General features: G+C 42.3%; 2 protein-coding genes across 8 annotated transcripts in view; one reads left to right on the plus strand and one right to left on the minus strand.

Moving 5' to 3' along the window:
- The window catches only part of Hoatz (HOATZ cilia and flagella associated protein), a 24,565-nt gene extending 22,462 nt beyond the window's left edge, over nucleotides 1-2,103 (minus strand). Inside the window, exon 1 of one of the 2 annotated variants that reach the window (XM_087560001.1) lies at nucleotides 1,918-2,103. The gene's annotated coding sequence lies outside the window, so the exon portion shown is untranslated. 2 annotated transcript variants of the gene reach the window in all.
- Btg4 (BTG anti-proliferation factor 4) lies at nucleotides 277-15,354 on the plus strand. Of its 6 annotated transcripts, XM_087561937.1 has the most exons (6): nucleotides 277-649; nucleotides 9,165-9,285; nucleotides 12,139-12,337; nucleotides 12,786-12,923; nucleotides 13,470-13,668; nucleotides 14,794-15,354. In XM_087561937.1, the coding sequence occupies exons 3-6, from the start codon at nucleotides 12,165-12,167 to the stop codon at nucleotides 15,034-15,036; spliced, it is 753 nt and encodes a 250-aa protein (XP_087418063.1). In that variant the 5' UTR covers nucleotides 277-649; nucleotides 9,165-9,285; nucleotides 12,139-12,164; the 3' UTR covers nucleotides 15,037-15,354.
- Nucleotides 15,355-23,854: the final 8,500 nt, after the last annotated feature.

Genomic DNA, 23,854 nt, shown 5'->3' on the forward strand with positions numbered 1-23,854 from the left:
AACCCGCAGGGCCGAGAGCGACCCCAGGTGACCCCCCAGGCGCCAGGGCCCCCTATCCCCGCAGTCCCCGGAGACCCTCCCGCTCCGCCCCAACCCCAGGGCATCGGGCCGGAGTCCTGCTCTCCCTCACGCCGGGTCTGACCCGTCTCCGTTAACTTCTCCACGGCTTCCAGACCCAACTCTAGAGCCGGTTCGGTCCAGCCCGCGCGCCCTGCAGCTCCTACTGGCCGAGTGACCGTGGCTCTGCGACCAACCGCCCTTGGAACCCCGAGGCCGAGGGGGCGGGGCGAGTGGGGGAGGGGCGGCAGAAGCTACCAGAAGGGGCAATGGGCGGGCTCCTGCAGAGCCTCCTGGGAAGGGGCCCGGGAGATGAAGAGACAGATTCTTGAGAAGTTTGTCTTCATACTGTACTTAATACTACATTGAAGAAAGAAGCGCAAAGACCTACATCCATCTCTCCTTCTCTATTGCCCAAGGAGCCCCAAGCCTCCTCACTGTTCATGCCCATCCTCAGAAACAGTTTCCCAGGCATCTCATCTCGAGCCTTCCTGCATTAGCAGGCCTGGGCACTCTTACCTGCAGCACTGCCCTTGCCAATACCCGAGTTCTTTCTTAGGACTGACTACCTCTTACAGGGCCATGCAGTGAGGTGAGGGCCGCTCTTCTGGTCAAACATTGAACCAATACCCTTGTTGGTAGGTCAGAGTTGTGGCCCTTATAAGATCAAAGTCATAGTTTTGGTGATCTCACCATGAGCCTTGAGGACATCCATTCCTGCTTCCGGCTCCTGTTTTATTTAAAATATTTGTTACATACTCAGCACCTAAAGGGCATTCGTTTTACCACCCATCAGACAGTCTAGGTGGCAACAAAATGTGAACACGTTTACTATTCCAGACAGTATGAAGTCGCTAAACTGATAGGTTTTTCCTAGTAGAAACGTAGGGGAATGAGGGTGGGAGGTGTGTCAAGAGCTAACAGAGGAGGTGGGAGTTCAGATCCTTGAAGCAAGGGTAGATCTGGACATTAAGAATGAGGTTTGTGGAAGCCCGAGAAGCTATGCCTTGTGGCAGTTACGTTTTCCTTGCTCTTGACATCTGATGATGGGGTGTGAGTTTGCATATATTCAGAATAGGAGGCGCTGAGGGGGCAGTGACAGCATTTCTGCACCATCTCCACTAATATTTCGTTAATTTAATCTTTCTTTTTAATTAATGAGCCCAAAGAGGACATACAATATTCTCTGATTGCAAACTTTGTGGAATTCAGTAGGAAGTAGCCATCCCAGACTGTGGTCTTCATGTATACTGTATAATACTCATTTGCATTGATCCAAAAGGCTTGCACTCTATAAGAGGAAATTTCTTAGCTATACACTGATACCTGTAAGCCCAGCAAATGATCTTGTAGATGCCACTAATTACATGAATGTTCATCAGGAACATTCAACACAAATTCCAACGGCAAACCATTAAAACACAAGCACTTCCCAAGAATAAACTTGTGTATATTTTAACATTATCTTTGAAAGTAAAAGACAGAATGGTTTTTCCTTCAAAATCATAATTTGTTTCATGAAGACTTAAGTGAAAGGAATCAAGAATGAGGTAGAAAATGCCAGATAATTATAAAATTAACTTATGAAAGACACTTGTAAAGAACTATATCTTGTATTCAGTCTTCCTGTATTTGGGGAAGGCATAATGTGTGCTACAAAAAGTCATTTAAATGTTCAAATATAAATAAAACTAGTAGAAATAGTCTCCAACCCATTAACACTGTGAAGAGTTATACATTTTAGGAGGACATCATTATAAAACCATTTATTTTGCATTTTGCTCAATTTTACTCTATAATGCTTCCACCTAGCTGAGGGGTTTTCCCCTCTGATTATTAGTTGCATCTTAAATATCTTACCTGAGTTTTATTTCTGCCATCCAAAGCTATAATCGCATAAGCTGTCTTGACATTTAGACTGTAAACATTTTTTTTCTTCAATGGTAAAAAGCAAAATGATGATAAGAAATGTGTGCGCTCTAGTTCTGTTAGAAAACATCAGTAGGAAAGAATGCCTGCTCTTAGGGTGGCTGTTGATTCCGGCCTGCAGTTACTAGAGAAACTCCAAGGATCTCATTGCATCTGCTGGTCATGCCTGGGCATGTCGAGAGACCAGGGAGACTCATGCTTTAATCTAAGTAAGAATGCCTGTGGTGTGGTTAAAATGCCCAAACAGAAGATTACATTTCGTTAGATAGGTCCAGGAAGGCACCTTGAGAAGGAATTGTTAACTGCTTTAATTTCTGGGCTTTTGTTGATCTGGGAAATGGGGTTGGACCTTTGAGGAGATGGTAGGAAACCAAGAAGAGTATCAAAAGCCAGAACTTCCTATGTGAATCTGATAAATGTATCTTGGCTTAATTTATGACTCCTGTATAAAAGATGACTTCCTCCTGTCAGCACACACAAACACATCATGTCTACATGAGCTCTTGATGCCACCTCCCTACTGCAGGTATCTCTGCAGCATTTCGAAGGTTCTTGTTAGGGAGGAAGGAGTGAAGGACACTAATTAGAAGGCAATGGACTTCAGCAGCTTCTTCTAAAACATTTTAAACATGCATACTTCCCCAGGAAATAAAACCATGTTTTTATGCAGACTATCATGTCAGATGACCATACTAATATTCATGATAGTATTCATGGTAGTAGGAACTAGTTTATATTGACACTAGTCAATTTAGCCTTTGAATAATTACAAATCGATGAATCTCTTTCATCACAGGGGGCTTTGGTCTGAGCTAGAATGAGCTGCCAGCAGCTCTGGTTCATTAGGAAGAGTTCTTAATTAGCTTCTTGCTTACTTTTTATTGATTGACCAATAGTGCTGCTTTCAGTATCAAATGTTCTAACAATCTAACAAAATAACTTCCTAATTCCGGTTGTTGGGGCTGTTCTTACTCCCTCAGAAACAATTCTTGAGTATTTCCTATCTCTATGAATCAACGGTCTCCAGAGATGTGGTGTAATCAGAGGGATGGACAGCTTGTTTGCATAGATAATTAAGATAGTTAAATTATGTTAATCACATTAACAATCATATTAAAGTATAAATTATGTTAATGCATAAAATGCTTAGATAATACATTTACATCACATAAAATATATTGAATGTATAAGTACTTAGGTTGGTAAGTGCTTGAAAAATCTTGAATTCTCGTGCTAATTCTGTTATTGTCAACATTTGGGGAAAACATAAGAAAGAACACCAAAATATGGGACAAATAGAGGGCATTAACTGGATTATTGTAGGGGGTAGGTGTGGAAAACTAGACATGTTAGCATAGGGACTTTGAATATCATTCTTCTGACTGGAGAGCTTCTGATGTATACAAAGTGTATGTTGGTTTATGGGGATTAAAGTATCATGGGATTACAGAGGAGGCCAAGCTTCAGTGGAGGAGATGATTTTTTTAACAAATCTAGATATGGAGTGATAGAGGACATACAGAATTTGTGAAAGAGAATGTATAGGATTTGGTGTCTGATTAACAAGTTAACAAGATGAGTTGCCAACTCCCAGGGACAAGTTTGAAGAGCTGAGGGGAACATAGGGTCAGAGGATGTTTATAACGAGCTTGGGTCTAAGCAAGGCTGGGTTCAGGCTATGGAAGAACATCGTAATGAGGGTAAGTATTTCAGCTGGAATTCTGGAAAGAAGTCAGGATTAGAAGGATTAGCAGTTTTCTGCAAATGTGAAAATTAAAGTCAAAGAGTCAGATGAGGTCTCCAAAGGGCATGGTATCGTATTCTTGTCTGTTATGGTTCACTGAGGAACAATGAAGTAGGCGATCTACAGTGGAATGCCTTCCCCTCCTTTTTTAAAGCTGGGATTGAACCTAAATACATGCTAGGCGAGACGGTCTTCTCCAAGGTGTATGCAGACAGATGAACTTCCCTGACCTGTAGACTGGCTTCTGTCACTTAAGCAGATCTCAGGGAGATTTCCTGGAAAAATCTTTTGGAAAAGTAATTTGGGGGTTTCAGAGCTGGTTGTCTGAGTGTGCTGCTGAAGAATTTATTTTCCTTAAGAGGTCTAGCATGTATTCTTAACTGTAGGAAGCCCAAATAGGAAACTACCTGTCAACTAATTGATTTACAAGCATGAAAACAGTATCTGCCTTTCTCACGTATTCACTGCTATTGTTTTTACTGTCCTCATTTAGCCCCTTTGATTCCTGCACGAAACATGCATATAGTTTAACAATTATATAACTCATCTCTTTATTTCCTCTAAACTCATAATGCGTATCTCAAGTAGTCCATTGTGTTTATGTGTAGCTGAACTTAACGTTGTCTTCTCCCCTCTCAGCTCAACCACAGCATGTTTAAAGCTCAAGCCTACCTCCAGGAGAATATCCCAAGGTCCCTTTAGCTCATCTTCTTTCTTTTTCTTCTTCTCTCCTTTTGTTTTTGGACTCAATATATTCAGTTTATAGTTAGTATCTTCCATTAATAAAAATATCAACCACCAACACTTTTCATTACGTGATTAAGACAACATCCAATGTTGTCACACAGACACATTGATTGCGTTAGTGTACATTGTGTGTATACACAGTTCCTCACACTCTAAATTGCTTTGATTGCCCTGTTTTGGTTTTTTAACTTACAATTTGGGAATTATGTTTCAAAAATTATTGGAATATCTTTCACTGCAGTTTGAATTCAATGAAATTGGGTTTATATAGAGAGTATAAAATAATTCATTGTTTTAGGAATTAATGCTTCATATTTTGTTACCAGAGATAAGCTTTCACTGACAGTGAATTTTTGCTAAAACATTTATATTCCACCCCCACTCTTATTAGCAGGGACATGCATTTGCAAATGAATAAATGAGCCTAGAAATATAACTTTCAATTTAAGGAATGGATGTTAAAGACATTCAATAGGAGCCCAATATGGTGGCACATGCCTTTCATTTCAGTACTCGGGAAGCAGAGACAGGCAGATCTCTGTGAGTTCAGGCCAGCCTGGTCTACATAGTAAGTTATAGGCCATCCAGGGCTATACAGTGAGACTCTGTGTCAAAAGATTAATTAGAGCTGATTATAATTGTGTTCAATATTTCATAAATCCATCAAATTTAATGCTCAGTTTAGGTATTTTTGAAAGTACTTTTCTGAAGTAAAATACCTGAATGCCTATATTTACTGAGGTTTGATACATTATAGACAAGATGCACAATCAGCCTAGGTGCCTATCAATGGATGAACAGAAAATTATTTTATATATACATATATATATATATAACAATATTATATAGTCCATATATAATATATGTATATTACATATTATGCCAGAAAGAATGAAATCATGGCATTTTCAGGGAAATGGATAGAAACTGGGAATATCATATTATGTGAAATTAGCTAGACACAGAAAGACGTGGCAACTAAAAAGGAGAAACCTGAGAGAACAGGCAGTTTAAGAGGTGTGGGAAGGGTAAAACACTTCTGTGAAACACACTGATTTGTACAATTTGCTTTAGCAATTATAATAAAGTTCACAGTCCTGTCTTAACCTACTATGATCGTAAATAAATTTAATTTATAGATAAAGTTTAATTAAAATAAAAAAAAGTAGGACCAAATCACACTTCACTTGTTAATAAAAGATTTATTATTTTGATGTGTGTGTGCATGTGCATGTGTGTGCGTGCATGTGTGTGCGTGCGTGTGTGTGTAAATGCCACGTGTGTGGGTGCTTCAGAAGGATAGAAGACTACATCCAGATCTCTTGGAGCTGGGGTTGCAGGTGACTGTAAGCTGCCCAACAACTTGGGTGCTGGGGACTGAACTCGGGTCCTCTGCAAGAGCACCAAGCACTCCTAACTTCTGAGCTAGCTCTGCTGCCTCAATGCTTAACTTTTTAATTGATGCATTTTGGGGTTTGACTGTACCTTGCCTTGTCAGTCAGGCTGAACTCAGTATTTTAATATGGAGAAATTGAGTTTTGGAAACGTCTTTGCACAAGGCCGTTTTTGTGTTCTACTCCACAAAGGAAAGTGTATCTCTCATACCACCCCATTCTTTCTGATCATTGTTATTCAAAGAGCCTGGAGCGCCCTTCCCCCACATTCTGTGGCACCTACCCAGGCTTAGCCATCTTATCCAAACACCTACAGTCAGAATACCAGGATTATGTTCTATGGATATCTAGTCTGACATTTTAAAAAAGAATTCCTTAAAAGACAGAATCTTAAACAGAATCTTATAATGGGAACTTTAGATATTACACATGAATGGTGGACAGATTTTTTTTTTTGTCCTTTAAATTTTAGCATTTTCTAGCTCAGAGAGGTTAAAAGTGGGCATGGTGGTTCGTGCCTGTTGTCTCAACACTTGGGAGGATAAAGAGAGAAAGATCGCTGCAATTTGAGGCCAACCTGATCTACACAGTAAGTACTGAACCAGTCAGGGCTACATAAGGAGATGATCTCAAACCAAACCAAACCAAAATCACAAAATCTGGCAACCGTGAATTAAGAGATTTGCTTAGGCTGGCCCATGTTGGATCTAAGCTCTTATTAGCTCTTCTTTATAAAATTATTTAAGGTCACATTTATTTATATGTGTGGGCATATGTAAACTATAGCACACATGGCATGGGAAAGTAAGAGGAAATTATGGTCCGCCATCCTCTACCTTTTACCATGTGGGTCCTGGGCTTTGAACTCAGGTCGTCAGTCTTGGTGACAGGTGACCTTACTTACTGAGCCATGTCATTATCCCCCTCACATCCTTTCAATAGACATTTAGTACTGGGCATTCAGTTGTCACTGGACATTCAATTTTAGTCTTAACTAATCAGTGTGTTGTTTTGCCCTGACTTCACTGAGCTCCTCATTTCAATATTTCCTTGGTTACTAAGGACTTGGAGCCATTTTGAGAGCATCCCATTTTGAAAACACCGTACTCGAACAATAGCCCGTGCATATGTTTGTTTTCCTCCTCTTCCTTACAAATCTGTTGGAAGGGAAGGTGGAGTTTTGTGTTCCTTTGAACTTCTTGACGCACAGCAGTGTCTCATGTTAGTGGGCAGCTGGTAGGAAACCTGCCAGTGTTGGGAAAGCAGAAGAGGCAGACGTCATCCATGTGAGGGAGGAAACAGAGGTCCGGTGTTTGAAGCCATAAGTAACTGAAGGGAGTATTGGGTAATGTTTATTCTCTATTTGATTGTTCTCCCATGAAATATAAGTACATTGTCATTATATGATTCTATTCACACCTTCCAAGGCCTGCTTGGACCTGTTCAGAAAATAATGTTAGGGGAAGGCTCAAAACCTCACCAGTGCGTGTGCCCCACCGGCTCAGGGGTAGCCAAACAGCATGTCATCTGGGAAGGAGAAAGCAGAAAAGAATGATTAAGCACAAGGCATCACTAATTTAATAATGCAAACAGAAGGCATTTCCAAAGGCAAAGAGCGTGTGTTTGCTAATGTCTGCCTTGCCTTGAATTGAGAGGCAGGTTCTACTTCAGCAATAACGTGTGACGTCTGAATGTTTAGCTTTGCCATTTCTAACACAATTAAAAACTCTGTTTGCAAATGCTAGCCTGGCAAATGGCAAGAGAAAACGAGAACGGTTCGTGTGAACTATAATAATCTCAAGGCGTTGTAGGGTAATTAGCTATGTAACATAAAATTTAAAATCTCCCCGACAGCAAGGTGATACTTGCGTTAATGGCCGTTTCCTGTGCTGTACGTTACAGCAGTCGGGGAGCTTTTGGTGTTGAGAACTGGTGTCTCTACAGTTTTATTCAAATGACTGACAGCCTGGGAGAGCTGTTGCTGCTGTTGCTTCTGGACATTCTGCGATCGGTCTCCATAAAATTTGAATTTCTGGAACTTTAGTTAGGCTATCAACCTTGGAAAAAAGTGACGCACTTCACCGAGTTGAGTTGGTGTTTGCAGATCCTAATAGTCATGTCGGTGTAGAAACATGACACTTAATTTTACCCACGTTTAAAGGGGGAACACACTGTATCGAATATGAATGGTCTTATCTAACATGGGTATTGTTTTGTAGAAACTAACGAAGTAATCCCTAAATTAAACACAAATACTAATGCATGGGTGTTTGCTTATTTCCAATTCAACCACAGTGCCAGGGGATAGGAAGCAGTCTTCAGAGTTTTTAAGCACAGAAGCACAGAAGTTTGGGAGCCTCTGTCACAAGTAAAGAATGAGAAATATACCATAGATGACCGAAATAAGCAAGCTACTGAGAGGGTGGAAGGTCATATAAACCCCAGTTTCACTTTTGCTTTACTTTCATACGTTCTGGACATGGTAGACATATGAATACCAAACTGAATTAACCTTAGGTGGTCATTCTTCGATTACAAGGTACTCAGGCATCTATCTCAGTGGTCCCTGTGTATCTCAGTGGTTCCTGTATTTCAGTGGTCTCTCTCTATCTCAGTGGCCTCTTTCTATCTCAGTGGCCTCTTTCTATCTCAGTGGCCTCTTTCTATCTCAGTGGTCCTCTACCATTTACATTTTCATACCTCTCACGCATCAAGTATATATTAACATGTAGGACAATTCCCTAACATCTGTGTTATATCTTAATCCACCACGACCAAGTTTGACACTCACGCCACTCCAACATGCCAGGAGCTATCCAGGCCCACATTCTATTACCACTAGTCATGAGGTATTTATTCCAGCCAGGCTGTGAGCATATAGACCCGAATTGCACTTTCTACTCTGCTTCTTCAGAACATGCCTAGTACCAAATGTCTGAGACTGAGTCCTGTAAGAACCCACTCTGAATTGGGAGATGTAGGTTGGAAGCCTCAGGGAAGTGAAAAATACAGACTTGGGTAGACAGAGACTCCATCAGTGACAAAGTGGCATCAGGGGCCCTGTCCTATTTTCTGGGGAAACCATAGAGATACAAGTCTGGCCCTTCAGAGCTGTTGCAAATTGAACCAAAGGGGTCAGCATTCATAAACATTGAAGAGAGTAGGCAGCTTAGATTGGGCACCAGCAATCTTGAGATTGTTATCTATTATGAATACTGGGGTTACTTAGAACAAGGGGGCCATGGCTGGTTAAAATTCCTTCCTCTTTTATGAAACTATTATTCTCTTAGCAGATTAAGAAGACGTTGATGGATTTGGAAAGTAATTGGCGAGATCTTCATTTTACTCCCAACTCTTTCCACTGCATATGACTGACTCGATTGCTTGAAGAGAAGGAAACGGCAATTGGAAGAGGTAATGCCCAAGGCTTTGTCAAAACTTTGCCCAGTCTTACTCTGTTCACCTTGTATCTTGGAAGGCACAGGGGGTATTCTTATTAAATGCACAAACGACAGAAAGCCAGAAGAGATAGTCGATGAAAGACAAAATCTCAATTCACTGTAGCATTAATGCAAGTTTAACAGGTGCACAGGAACTACAAGGTCATTGGCTGAGTGCTTGCCTAGTGCGTGCACGTGGCTCTGAGCTCCCCTCTCAATGCTTCAGATCAGTTAACCAACACAGTGAAATATGATAGGACAGCTGCAATGTGAAGCTTTCTGTTCTACCTAGCTGATGTAGCACTAAAAACAACAGAATAAAATAGGTATAAAATGATTTGTATTTGTTTTTAAGAAAGTCTGCAACTTTGAGCGTTTTATGCCAGGCAGTCATCCATGCAATACTCTACACACAGATCCCTATAAAGACACAGTCAAGTAGCGAGCTGAAGCAATGATATCTAACACTTAGAGAGTGCCTACTGAGTTCCAGGTGTTGCTCTAAGCATTTCATACTTAATCCTCGTGATAACCCCTCAAAGAGGGCACTGCCATGTTCTCCTTCGTGTCCTTGTGGGAATGGAGAGGCAGAGTGGTGGAATCACTTGCTAAAGTCAGGCCCTGGAGGACTGGGATCCAAACCCACCATGTTGATTTTATAGCTGCTTGTGTCTTCTCTCTACCCTTCTTCCCTAGTGCTCCCCTGCCAGCTTCTGGCCAGGTGTAATTAATTACCTACGGTAATTAATCCTGACAACAACCCTGGGAGCCTGCATTTAAACCTCACACTCACTGGTAGGAGACTGAAAATTATGAAGATTGAAACCAGTTGTCAAGATTATGAGAATGAGGGTTTTGCTTTGTGACATTTTCCTCTCCCTCTCCCCTCCCTCTCTTCCTCCTCCCCTCTCCCCTCTCCCTCCTCTCCTCTTCCCTCTCCTCCCCTCTCCCAATTCCCCTGCTCTCTCCTCTCCCCTCTCCCAGTTCTCTCCTCTCCCCGATGTCCCCTCTCCTCTCCCCCCTCTCCCCTCTCTCTTCCCTCTCCTCCCCTCTCCCCTCCCCCACAACTTATCAATGGTGTTCAGGAAGAGAAAGGCTCGACAAAACTAGTAGCATCTCTGACAAAAGAGGACTCACCCGACGCAGTGTGAGGGAGTGTGTGATGTTGGAGCATCAGGGGAAGGCCACCTGATGGGAGTTGTCACAGTTGTCAGGGCAAGGCTGACAGCTGTCCGTATCAGCTTGACACACCTGGAGCATTGTGAGCAAATACTTTCACAGAGGATGTGAGACTGTCACACGGTGTGATGTGCACCCATATGTGAGCTTGCTACACTGCACTTTCTGAGCAGTACATCCATAGGAAGACATGGCATGCCGGATAGCTCACATTTAGAATATCCCCTTGTGGTAGAGGATTTCTTGCAATCTGTGTAGTTCCAGTGTGGTTGTGTAGGCACAACATTGAGATGATGGATTTGTCTCCTTACAAGGTCTGGCTGTTATTTGGAGCTTTTTGGATATGAAGTAGGTCTTCTGGTTAGAGAGTCAGTTCTTTTTCACTGTTGAAGAAACTGACCACTAATTGTGGGTTACACACACACACACACACACACACACACACACACGCCCGTGAAATTGAATATGAAGAATCATCTGGAGGAACTGGTTAAGTATTGAGTAGTAGACTATACCTTGCCTTTAATAGACCACTTAAGTAGATCTGAGGTTAATATCTAAGAATCTGATTTTCTGACAAGCAAATCAGTAAGCTTAAACCAGGAGTCTACTAATTTACTCCTTGAGAATGACTGAGAATCAACTTGTCTACTCATTCTACAAGTGAACATTTGATTAAAAAAAAAAAAAGCCAGTATGTAGTCAACATAAGGATGGGTAACAAAATATTGGCTTAGGTTTTTTTTTTTTAAATCCAAGAATAAATTCTTTACTTAAGTAAATAAATAAATTATTAAATAAATTCTTTACTATGTTGGCAAAGATGAAATTATTAGAAAGTATGCTGTATAGAAATGGAGAAGACTAGATCTTTGCTATTTGTCATAAGTTGTCACATTTATTAGCAAAACAGAAAAAAAAAGTAAATCAATTTTGAAAATCTTTGAACCCTTTAGAGGGTGGTCTAAAATTGCCCTGGGGGGATCAGATGAGTCCTTGGAAAAGCCTGTGATTATCCTAGTGGAGAGATAGCACCTGTGTAGCGCGAGCAGCCAATCAGCCTTAACAGCCAGGCATATATGGAGCAGCCTCGAACCTCCCCAAACAGGTGTGGGTCGAGGTTGGCAGCAAGTAATGTAGCTGGTACTCTAACCTTGGACCACTTTTTGTAGAGACCAGAGAAATCTTGATAGCAAGGGTAATGCATTTTTATTAATCTTTAACTGTGCGGTTTTGTAAGTCGCAGTTTTCCAACAGTGGTCCTCTGAAGCCTGGATATTTGACTCTTTGTAAGTATGTTCTTAAAAGGTGGCTTGCACCACCACCCTCCACATTGGCAGCTTGGTACTTAGGTCGCTTCTTGATTGGTGAAGTGCTCTAAACTTTAAACACACCGTTTCTCTTTTAGAAAAGCCTGAAGACTCCAAGACTGAAGATGTATTTATTCTGTTGTGTTGATAGTCTTAGTTCCCTGGGGACTTTTTCCCCTCTCAAAAAAAACAACAAAAACAAAAACAAACAAACAAACAAACAAACAAACGATTTAAGTTTAAGGCATAGAAAATCTCCAGCTGGCAATTAACTCTTGCTGCTAAGTTAAACCTTGGCGCCTCTGTGATCTTGCCTTGCTTTCTTCCCATGGCTTCAGGTCCCTACCCAGACTGCTTTGGAATCATGAGAGATGAAATTGCAACAGCAGTTTTTTTTGTCACAAGACTGGCGAAAAAGCACGAGAAACTGAGTACCCAACAGATAGAAACCTTCGCGCTGAAGCTGATGACTGTCTTGTTTGAAAAGTACAGAGGTCACTGGCACCCTGACTGCCCTTCTAAGGGGCAGGCTTTTAGGTGAGCGCTCATGTAGCATGGGGAGGGAGGAATCAGTCACGGATAGCATCTGCAGGGAACACAACAACTTGTGTTGCCTGTCTTCAAGTAAGGGGGCTTTGATGGGCTTCTGTTGATTTGTCTGAACTCGGCTTAGGGAGGCGTGATGGGTGATGTATAGGTGAGTGCCACAGACCTGTGTAACTAGGTGCCTTAGAGAGTTTTTCATTTGTTTGCCAAAAAAAAAAAAAAAAAAGACAGTGAACATCTGGTGACCTAACAATGTGACACCCATTCTGGCATGCTGTCCCACAAGTTAATGAAGTTTTACTTTCATTCGTAAGCTTGCAGGGTAGAGGAGGATTTGAAGGTGTGGGTAGGGCAAGAGCTATGTCCGTGATGTGTGACTTCTGCTGAAATATTCGTCAACATGCCTTACTTGCCCTTTCTTGCTCTGTCTCCTCCTCAGGTGTATCAGGATAAACAACAACGAGAATAAAGACCCTGTTTTAGAAAGGGCTTGTTCTGAGAGTAATGTGAATTTTTTTCATCTGGGACTTCCAAAGGAGATGACCATATGGGTCGATCCCTTTGAGGTGTGCTGTAGGTGAGTAATTTCATGGTCGTATGCTTGGTGTCCCCAGAAACCTGAGGTGGTTTAGCCAGCTCTGTGTACCTTTAGAAAAGATGATGCCCAACACATTGGCTTAGCAACAAGGACACTATTGGATCATAATTTCCGGTGCAAACTTTTACTGCATTTCCATTAGAAATGGTTGACTTGGCAAGCACAAAGGCCCTGTAGTGTATTTGCTGTATGACTTGGGTCATTGCAACCCATTGCATACTGTGGGTTTACAATTTTTAAGTACCGTAGGAAGCCTCCAGAAGTCAGAGCAATCCTCTAACACGGTGGTCAATTCAGTCCATTGATTGACCCAAGAGAAACAAAGAGGATTTTTTCGTTTTCGTCTTTTCTTTCTGACCAATTAAAGGATATGGTTACAGGATCTGCCCCTAACTGTACCATCATAGGAGCTTCGGGTTACAATATCATTCAATATGCTTTTTTTTTTTAAAGAGCGAGGACCTTTGAAATAGAGATAGATTTGTGAGTTGCATCTCTAAATGAGTATTTTCTTTCCCTACTTAGGTATGGTGAGAAAAAGCATCCCTTCACAATTGCTTCTTTTAAAGGTAGATGGGAGAACTGGGAATTAGCTCAGAGCGTCAGCTGTGCAGTTAACAAAGCCACAGGAGACTGCTCTCCCAGCGCATCTTCTGATGAGGAGAGCTGCGGCAGGGAGGCCCAGGCCATCCCCAAAGTGAACAACCCCAAGAGCATCTACCAGGTTGTGTGCAGTTGTGTGCAGTTGTGTGCAGTATACATACCTTCTCTCTGTTCTAGAACATTCTAAAAGGAGCAGAAACCAGGGAAATGCTAAAGATAAGTCCTCTTCCTGGCATCCGTATTCAACAGAATCTTTTCCGTCTCCCTACCCCTTGAATATTTTCGCCCCTTGGCTGAGTTCTTGAAAGTAACATGATCTTTTGTTGCCCTATTTCTTCACAGGGCACTTGAAAGCAGCTGGGTTTCCTTCTACATTAACTTCAGGTTAAATCATACTATTTAGTGCTTTGGGTTTTGTTTGTTTTTGTTTTTTCTTTGTTTTTTAAAGTTGGAAACTTCCTAAATAGCCCAGGCTGGCCTGCAGTTTATGATCCACCTGCTTGAGTTCTGTGAACGGTGTGTACCTCCTCACACCTTTCATAGGTTTTATTAAAAATGAACCTAGCATCATAGGTGCCTATTTATATGCTGAGCCCTGTTTTCTGTTCTCTCTGGTGACTTTTTTTTTTTTTTTTTTTTTTTTTGCTTTTTTGCTTTTCTGAGAGATAAGTCTCACTAATTTCCCCAAGAAGGCCATAAACTTTTTTTATCCCCCTACCTCAGCTTTCTAAGGCTTTACTATAACACAGCTTAAATGTTTTTAGTTTTATTTAAGAATTCATTTTAGGTGTTGGAGAATTAGCTTAGCAGTTCAGGGAATGGCTGCTATTTCAGAGGACCCAGGTTCCTCCCAGCAACCACGTTTGTGGCTTATAACCAATTGTAACTCCAGTCATGGGTGATCTGACACCCTCTTCTGGCTTCTGTGGACCTCAATGGGCATCAGGCACATACACGGTATAGATACACAACTCCAGCAAAGCGTACAGATACACAACTCCAGCAAAGCGTACAAATACACAGAAGAAGAAACATCATCTTTCAAAGATAGAGAAAACTTAGTGATGATCCTCAAGGCATGTAAGATGCCGGAAATCTCCTATAGGTGATGCTTTGATTTCTTGGTTTGCAATCCTCGTGCTTTCAAGGGACTTCCCTTCTGAGAAATGGGCATATAGTCTCAAGAGCTGCCTATCAGTCCAGTGATCTTCATAAATTGTTTTTCCTGTCTTTTTTTCATTCCCAGGTTGAAAACTTCAAACCGTCCTTCCAGCCGTGGCTCTGCCTCCCCCGCAGAAAGCATTTGGCAGATGGTCATGGCTGCCTCCTGGGGGCTGCTTACCACCCAATGCCCAAGAACTCTAAGTGGTGCAGGCATGCTGGGCATCGGGTGGACAGGTATCACTGGGTCAACACACAGTTGATCAGTGGTCAGACAGCACCAGGCGAGCTTGGAGAAGAGGCCTTGTCTTCCCGAAAGCAAAAATGAGGGTAGAGCTAAGAAATACTCCCAGTAAAAAAACACAACAAACAAAACAAACGGCTGCTTCGGGGATGTGAGCATACAAGGCCACCCTTGCACACAGAACTGCTTCAGGGATGTGAGCATACAAGGCCATCCTTGCACACAGATTGCCACCTGACTTTTAGCTACTTTTAATTCTCATTTTACTTTATGTAACGTTTTATGAACACTAGTGAATATATGTGCCAAGTAAAGTGATAGAATGAAAATATTGCCTGTGATAAAATAAAATGAATTTTAGGAAGAAAGACTTGAAATAAATACTCTTGTGTTTTTAACAAACTCCTAGTTCAGTTTGTTGCAAGAAAGTTTTAAGTCTTATTCCTTCCTTAGTCCTTGTTTTAAATGTAGATTTTTCAACTAAGGAAGATTGATCCTGACAGAAAACCCCTCTGGACTCAATCATTTTTGGTTGTAACCAGTCTGTTTTATAAATCAGGTAAGAACTTGGAAATTTCAAAATAAATCCCTTTTTATGTTTTTTGAAAAGTTTGACTTATGACTAAATGTATGTTAATAGACTTACTGATATGATCTATTTTATAACAGTGATACTTGCTTCTTATAAAGTCTTCAAACTAAGCCGAGAAATGCACTACTGAAATAAGTAAAAATTCCTATTAGCTAGCCTCATGTGACCATTAGTAATATTAAACGGTGGCCATGTTGCAGATAGACTCTGCATATATACAGATTTAAGAATGGTATCCAGGGCTTCCAGATGGCTCAGTAGGATAAAGGGACTTGCCGTCAAGCCTGTCACCTGAGTTCTACTCTCAGGACGCACATGGTGGGAGGGGAGAATTGACTCCCAGAAGTCGTCTTCTGATCCCCACATGCCTACCATGTCAGCTACATGCCCTTGCCCAAACATGTAAACTTCAAAATCTTAAAAGAACACAGATAGGTAAGGGACCCGTCTTAGAGGGGCTACCTACTCAGCATTTAAGTCTGGTTTTATTTGATGTTCATGAAACAACACACAACCCTAACGTGAAGTTGAAAGTGGCTCTGAAATGACTCAAAGCTTTTCCACACAAAGTGAGTTTTATCCGGAATCCAACCTTGTGTTAGTGCGGCACGTAAAGCTTTTATTGTCCATATCTGTTTGTTGCTATGACTACCATCTGAGTTAGGATTCTGAACTTTTGGTCATGTCACTTATTTACAATGTCTGTGTGTCCAGTGTGTGTGTGAGCATGTGTGAGTGTGCGTGAGGGCGCAAGTGGCCAGGTGTGCAAGAGTGGGTGCACGTGTGTGTGTTGTCTCTCTCTGTTTCTCTGTTTCTCTGTCTCTCTGTCTCTCTGTCTCTCTGTCTCTCTCTCTCTGTGTGTGTGTGTGTGTGTGTGTGTGTGTGTGTGTGTGTGTGTGTACACTTGCTTGTGAAGACCCAGGGCTCAATTGCTCTTCTCATTTTCTGAGACAAGATCTCTCATTGAACTTAAGAGCTGCCTGATAGACTAGATTGGCTGCTTTGCAAAGCTCTTGTTTCCACCTCCCCAGAGGCAGGGCTTGGAGGCTCATGTGGTGGTGCCTGGCTTTTTAGATGGTATTGGGGATCTGAACTCAAGTCCTCGTATTTGCACAACAAACACTTTGGTCATATCCATCTCCCTAGCTCCCTCCCATGTCATTAAAAAATATTTAAAAAATCATATGTTTGCGTGTTGGCCTGTGTACCAATTGTGTCCCTGGTGCCTGTGGAGGCCTGTTCTGAGCCTCTGAGCCAAAATGGATGGATACCTCCATTTTGGGGTATCCAGCTTTGTCCCTTCTACAGGATCATCCAAGCTGGGCGTTTTGACCATTTACACTCCCCCGTAGAGAGGCAGGAGATTCAGAGACCCACAGCTCAGTCTCCAGTCACTCCCTACTGTCTGTCAGGTACAACACTGCCCTTTTTTCGTGACCTCGGAGTTGTTAGAGTTTATAGGCAGGGGACGATTAGGGGGGAGAGCCTCCAACTACATGGGCACAGGGATGCCTTCATCTCTGCTGGGTAATGCTTTTCAGGTGTGGTCTGTTGGGGGAGGAACACCCATACCCCTGTAAGTAACCCTTCCCCTATGCTCTGCAAGGAAGCCTAGTGAGCACCTTTGTTTCGAGTGAACTTTGGCGGAATCATGCCTCACCTTGTCTTTGGACTTAGGAAAAGGGTATATGTTGCTTATCCCTTCTGGGAAGGAATCTTAGCAACAAGGCCACACAAGAAGGCATCAGATCCCCTGGATCTGGAGGCACAAATGGCTATGATCTGCCATGTGGGTGCTGGGACCCAAACCAGAGTCTTCTGCAAGAACAGCTTGTGTTCTTAACTGCTGAGCTATCTCTCCAGTTAGGCCATGTCACTTTTAATGTCAAGATGTAATGTTTATCTCCTTGCCTGGGACAGTTACTCACTGAGATCTTCGTTTATAATTCCATCCTAAATGGCTCTGTGCCTGCTGAGAGTCTTTTGTATAAAGTCTATTAGTTTGTTAGACTTTAAGAGACTTTTCGTACAGAGTGCTTATAGGTGTGATGTGAATTTGACTGTAGGTTGGTTTGTGGTTTGTTCTTTGTTTTTTATTTTAGTCTTGCAACTTCGTTTTCACCGTGCTAATGTTGCTGGCAATGCATGTTGAAGGGAGGAAAACCCAAAAACCTCAGGCCAATTCGATTTCTCAGAATGCTCCTTGCCATGCACAGAAACTCTGCACACTTTACTTTCTTAAGTATCTGTTTCATCCACCGATCTGGAAAATTGATTCTCTGCACTTAAGTGTTTCGGCTAGCCCTCCTGTATCAGTTCTTCTTGGAACATTGGATCTGCAGTTAACTTTGTAAGGCATCATCTTTTCTGTTGCTGTGACCTAGGCGACTTATAAAAGAAAGCATTTAGTTGGGCTTGGGGTTCGGCTGTTTTGACTCCATGATGGTGAGGGAAGGTCTGGGAGGCAGAGCAGCTGAGAGTTCACATCTCAAGCAGGAGGCAGAGAGCACCCTGGGGACAGGCAGGGGGGTTTGGAAACATCGACCTGGCCTTCTATAACACACCCCTCCTTAAGGGCCACACCTCCTAATTCTTCCCAAACAGTCATCAACTGGGAATCAAGTCTGTGGAGACTATTCTTACTCCCCCCACAGTACAGCACTTTGACCTGTATGCATGTTGCCCTTCAACCATTTCCACCATCTTTGTATAATGGATCTCTCTATTTCACCTGCTTATGTGACCACTTAAATCTTTTATTTTTCTCTAAGCCAGATTGCCCAAGCCTCCCTTCTGTTGGTCTGATTCTCAGTCTTGTTTCTATGCTATTTATTAGTTCTGAAGTATTTTGGATTTTGTGACTTTCTTTATAATCTACATTATGTTTTTAACCGTCTAGTTATCAAGTGTTTCAACCATTTTTTTTTTTTAAAGTACGAGACATGAGAATAAGTTTTCTTCTGTGGCCCAGCTTAGGACTTCTAGTTCATTGGATTCTTTTGTATTTTATGTTAATCTTCTTAGTTGTAGTATTGATGTAATTACCGTGCTGGCTTTTTCCTCATTCCTGTTTGCGGTAGCACAGGGAGGATGGTTCCTTTTGTCTCCTACAAAGTCTATTTGTCTTCAGTGCGGGCTTAGCTGCCATAGTTAATCTACCTTCCTATAGCCTGAAAGTGTTGCTGTTAGAGTAAACCAGGCTCTGTTTGAGTTTTATTAAACTCCAGTATGTGGTCCTAACCGTAAGGACAGAGCTGTGTGTTTGTGTACTGCTGTGCTCTGTTTCTCGTATAGTGGCAATGACCAGAAGGACTTGGGATAGAAGGGATTTCATCTTACAACTTACAGAGCGTTATGAAGGGAGGGCGGGGCAGGAACCTCAAGCAGAGATCAGAAGCAGGAACTGAAGAAGAGGCCACCAAGGAAAGCCACTTCTCTCAGGCTCACACTCAGTTACCTTTCTTATGCTTTCCTACGGCCACCAGGAGTGTGACAGCACCCGCAGTGGACTGGGTCTGCCCCATCAACCATTAATCAACAAAATGCCCCACAGACTCGCCTATAGGCCTGTCTGAAGGAGGCCTTTCCTTAATGCACATTCCTCTTCTCAGTGACTCTAGTTTGTGTCAAGCTGACAGAAAACTAGCCAGCATGTATCCCTCCAAGTCCTTCTGGGTAGGTCTGCCTGGGACATAGTCTTAGCCATTTATGTGACAGTGTTGTCTTTGTCCTCATCTCTAGAGACTGGTTCTACCAGCTATAGGGTTCTGGGTTGTCTCCCCTCCTGCTCACCACCCACCCCCAGCTCTCCCTAGCTTTTATGGTTTCTTGTGAACGATTTGATATCATTTTGTTTCCCTCCATGGGCCATTTTCTCTGTCGGGTTTCATGATTCTTTGCTTTGCTCTTGGTTTGCATATGTGTACTTGTAACACGTGGGTTTCTTAGGGCCTATCCTGTTGGAGATTCATTACACTTCAATTATGTCTCTTGCTAAAGTTGCTCATAGGTTGGTTTTTGTGTCTTTGGTTCCTTTGCTGTCTGGAATGCAGGATGTTTGGTTTTGCCCCCTAGGTCTCTGGAACTCTCTTCTCTTGTTCATATCCCATCATTTATATTGTTCTATCCAACAATCCATGGTGGCTTTCCCTCTGCGCTTCCTGTGGGCACTTTTGACGGTGATTTAATGCAGTGAAGCAATTATCATGTCAAAAGTCTTGGCGTCTGTCCTGGCCCTTTGGATAACGGTGAGCAGACTTCTGCTCTGTTAAGGTCATTGCTTAGCCGCAGTGTTACTGACTACGTCATCTCCAATCTTGGAACAAGGGCAGCAAAGGAGTATTTGTGGACTTCGTTGTCATTTCTTTACTTAGGTTTGAAGCTCCTTTCCATTCTGCTGCCTTATTTATATTTTCTTCACACCCCCCCCAATTTTAGTTGTGTATTTTTTGAGGTGTATGAAGAGTAATATCTATTTCCTGAAAGTGGATGTTCATATACCCACTTTAGAAGTGAAAACGAAAAAAGTGACATGTGTGTGGGATATGATATATACGTGTGGGGTATGCTATATACGTGTGATATACACATGTGAGTGTGAGTGTATGCACCTGTGCATGTACATGTGGAAGACAGAGGACATCAGGTATTTGAACCTGTGCATGTTCAGGTGGAAGACAGATGACACTGGATATTTACCTCGGTTCCCTACTTGTTGCCTTGAGACAGGGTCTCTCTCTGACTTGGAAGCCCACTCACTGTTTAGGCTTCCCTGGATGGCTGCTGAGTCCTAGGATCCTGTCTCTGCCTCCCAGTGCTAGGGTTACAGGTATGCATGGCTATGCTGGGATTTTTATGTCAGTGCTGGGTATTTGAACTTGGGTTCTCATGTTTGCTGTTCCAACTGAGCCATCTCTCCAGCACCCAAAACGATTTTTTAAGAATTACACTCTGGAGAAAGGATCCTTTTTGCTAATAGTTGGTAAACCATGATGTTTTGATGGGACTGTGACCTGTCCCCCTCAGGCTGTCATGTTTGAACACCTGTTCCCCAGCTGGTGGCGCTGTTTTGGGAGGTTATAGAAGGTGGGGTGTGTTTAACATGGCTAATTGATGGGAGAGAGGCTTTAAAGGTATAGCACAGCCCTGTTTCTGTTTTGCTTTCTGCTTCCTGGTTGGCTGCCATGATATGTTTGGCCACCTCACGGCACTGAACCAACCACTCCTACTGCTGGGCTTTCTCTCTGATAAGCTGAAGTCCCTGAAACCGTAAGCAAAACAAATCTTTCCTTCTTCCTTAAATGGCTTGTGTCTGGTTTTTGTTATGGCAATCCTTTTGATCTATGTCTGCTGAGTTTTCTTATCTAGTATCTGGTTGAGAGGATACACATGACTGAATACAAGCCAGTTCCCTCAAGGTCACCAACACCTCAGTCTTTCAAAAAGGAACTGGCTATGGACTTGACTTAGCAGTAATTACAGGTAATGCAAGTTGGAAGGAGAATGCTATCCTGCCTAGGGTCTATGGCCTTCCATTATGAAGCACGCACTTACTGAAAGCTGGGAGCTGTTGGTGTATTAATGGAGATCTGATGGGGAGCCCAAAGAACTGGCCGGAGAATTAATGTGATCGTGTTTCAGGAGGTGCCTTGTTCAGCCAAGAATGAGGAAGAATTCTGCACTTCTTTGACACGTCTCCCAGGGCTTCTGGACTCTGGGCCTTACTATCCTATGGAGTCTTATGTCTGGTTTAATTGATCTTTACTTTGCTCTTTTGGGAAATGTATTTCATAATTTATTTGAGAAACTAAAGTTTTTGAGGATAGGCACCCAATATAAATCAAATCAAAAGCTTCCTCTAAGTGCCAGAGTTCTTAAATGTTGGTTGGAGAATGCCCACTTCAAGCTTGGCCTGGTGGGTCATACATGCAATCTCAGTTATATAGGAGACTGAGGCAAGAGGCTTACAAGTTTAAGGTAAGTTTGGAATGTGTTTCTGATGGCAAGTTAAAAGCCTATGGGCACAGATCAGGGGTACAGCACTTCCTGAGCATGCGTAAGGCTCAGGGCCAATCTCCAGTACTGAAAAATGATGTCTCACTCATGGAAAACATTCGAGAACAATTCATAGCTCATGATTATGGGCAACTACCATTCTATTGCTTTCAGCGTTTTGAAAGCAGCAAGTGACTTTAATCAGAATGGCAACTAATGTGGCTATTTTAAAGCTCTCACACTGTCTTAGTTACTTTTCAATTGCTGTGATAAAACACCATGACCAAACTTGTAGAAGAGTTTATTGTAGGTTTACAGTTTCAGAGAATTAGTCCATGACCACCATGGTAGGGGAGCATGGGGCAGTAGGCAGGCAGGCAGGCATAATGCTGGAGCAATAGCTGGGAGCTCACATGCAGATTCACAAGTATGAGTTAGAAAGAACTAGCTGGGAATGGTGTAGACTTATGAAACCCTAATGCCTGTTCCCAGTGACACATCTCCAACAAGATGTCCTCCTGTCTTAGTCAAGGTTACTATTGCTGTGTTGAAATGCCATATCCGAAGCAAGCTGGGGAAGAAAGGGTTTATTTGGCTTACACTTCAATATACATCATTGAAAGAAGTCAGGACAGGAACTCAGACAGCTCAGGAACCTGGAGACAGGAGCTGAAGCAGAAGGAGGAGTGCTGTTTACTGGCTTTGCTTAGCCAGCTTTCTTAGAGAATCCAGGTCCACCAGCCGGGAGATGGTGCCACTCACAATGGGCAGGGCTCTCCCCCATCAATTGCTAATTAAGAACAAGCCCTTCGGCTAGATCTTATGGAGGCATTTTCTCAATTGGTTCCTCCTTTCAAATAACTCTACCAACTAAATGGTTGTGTGTCATTAAACTAGCCAGCACACCTTCTAATCCTTCCCAAACAGTTCCGCCAACTTGGGGCCAAGCATTTAAATATATGAGCATGCAGGGCCATTGTCATCCAAACCACCACACACATCAGTCCTTACTTTGCACGATGACTAACCTATTTAAATAGAACTAAGTTCAGAGGACAGCTTGATCTCCGACCCAATGGCAACACCGGTGGAAGGAGCCAGAGATGCTTCTGAGTCGGTGTTCTTTATGGCTTGATTTTAAAACTCTTGTTAAACCTTAATTATAAATCGTATGAGGTCTCAAGTATCTCAAGTTGGATCTTGAAACGGAGTTTGACCATGTAGACCAGACTGGCCTGGAGCTCATGACTTTTCTACCTTGGCCTCAGTGCTGAGATTACAAGTATGTGCCACCACGCTAGGCTTCCAGCACTTTCAACTTTCTCTGCAGTAATTTCCACTAATATTTCGATTTGTTGAACTCGGGGCTAAGTGTAGAGCTACACATAGACAGCCCTTAATTGTGGCAAAAGATCTGCAGGATGAAATTTTGAATGAGTAATGCCTGATGTGAGGCTGGGGATATAGCTCAATTGTTAAGAGTACGTGCCTCCTGTGTGTAAGGTCCCTAGACTCAGTACTGGAAAAACAAAATGAACAAAACCAATGAACTTACTGATTACTTAATATTCACTAGTTACCCAGATAAAGATTGTGTAGAGGTTTATTGTTTGTTTTTTTGGTGTGGGGCATGCACTGGAAATTGAACTCAGGACCCTGTGGATGCCCTGCCACTGACCTCCAGCTCCAGTCCTATTGCATAAAGTTTTAATCTCTTCCTAGTCTGCCTTCTTTCCATTGCTGAGGATACTCCTTAACTGTTACTATATTAAAAAAAAATCTCTGCTATTCATCTTGCAGTGCAATAAAGAGAATTATCCGAATGGGGAAAGGCTTGAATTGCAGCCAGTGGATCTGTAACTTCCTCAGGTTTTAAGTTTGGAGTTTGTATTTCTAAGTTTTCTTGCAATCATTGCAAGTACTGGTGGTCCCTGTCCTGACCTTTAACTCACCCTGGAAACTTAGCTTCGGATGGTATCTTACTGCTTGGGGTGCTTCAGCCAAGCCCTACAGAGAATTCTGTCACATGGTCTCCATCTTAAATACATTGACATATAATCTATATCTTAAGTACGTCGACACACGGTCTACATTGTCTAATTGACATGTTCTCAGAAATGTCCCTATACATCATCTACTTCATGTTACTCAGTGGTAAGAGATTTTCCTATTTCAGGAAGTGGTCAGTCATATCTTAACAAGTAGCACACTAGGTATAATTCTTTCAGTCATAAAAACATCAAGTTTGTTTCTTCTGTGACAGACACTATGCTATACATGTGTATGACTTATGCATGAACAGATATTTTCAAACCA

This window comes from Rattus norvegicus, chromosome 8 (assembly GCF_021556685.1).
Source record: "Rattus norvegicus strain SHRSP/BbbUtx chromosome 8, alternate assembly SHRSP_T2T, whole genome shotgun sequence".
Taxonomy (NCBI): Eukaryota; Metazoa; Chordata; class Mammalia; order Rodentia; family Muridae; genus Rattus; species Rattus norvegicus.

Bases quoted from the DNA above. Each gene is read 5' to 3' on its own strand.
- Btg4 (XM_087561936.1), top strand. From the start codon at position 12,129: ATGGCTTCAGGTCCCTACCCAGACTGCTTTGGAATCATGAGAGATGAA. The intron at 12,338-12,785 runs GTGAGCGCTCAT...TCTCCTCCTCAG, and splicing joins TCTAAGGGGCAGGCTTTTAG to GTGTATCAGGATAAACAACA. The intron at 12,924-13,469 runs GTGAGTAATTTC...TTCCCTACTTAG, and splicing joins CCCTTTGAGGTGTGCTGTAG to GTATGGTGAGAAAAAGCATC.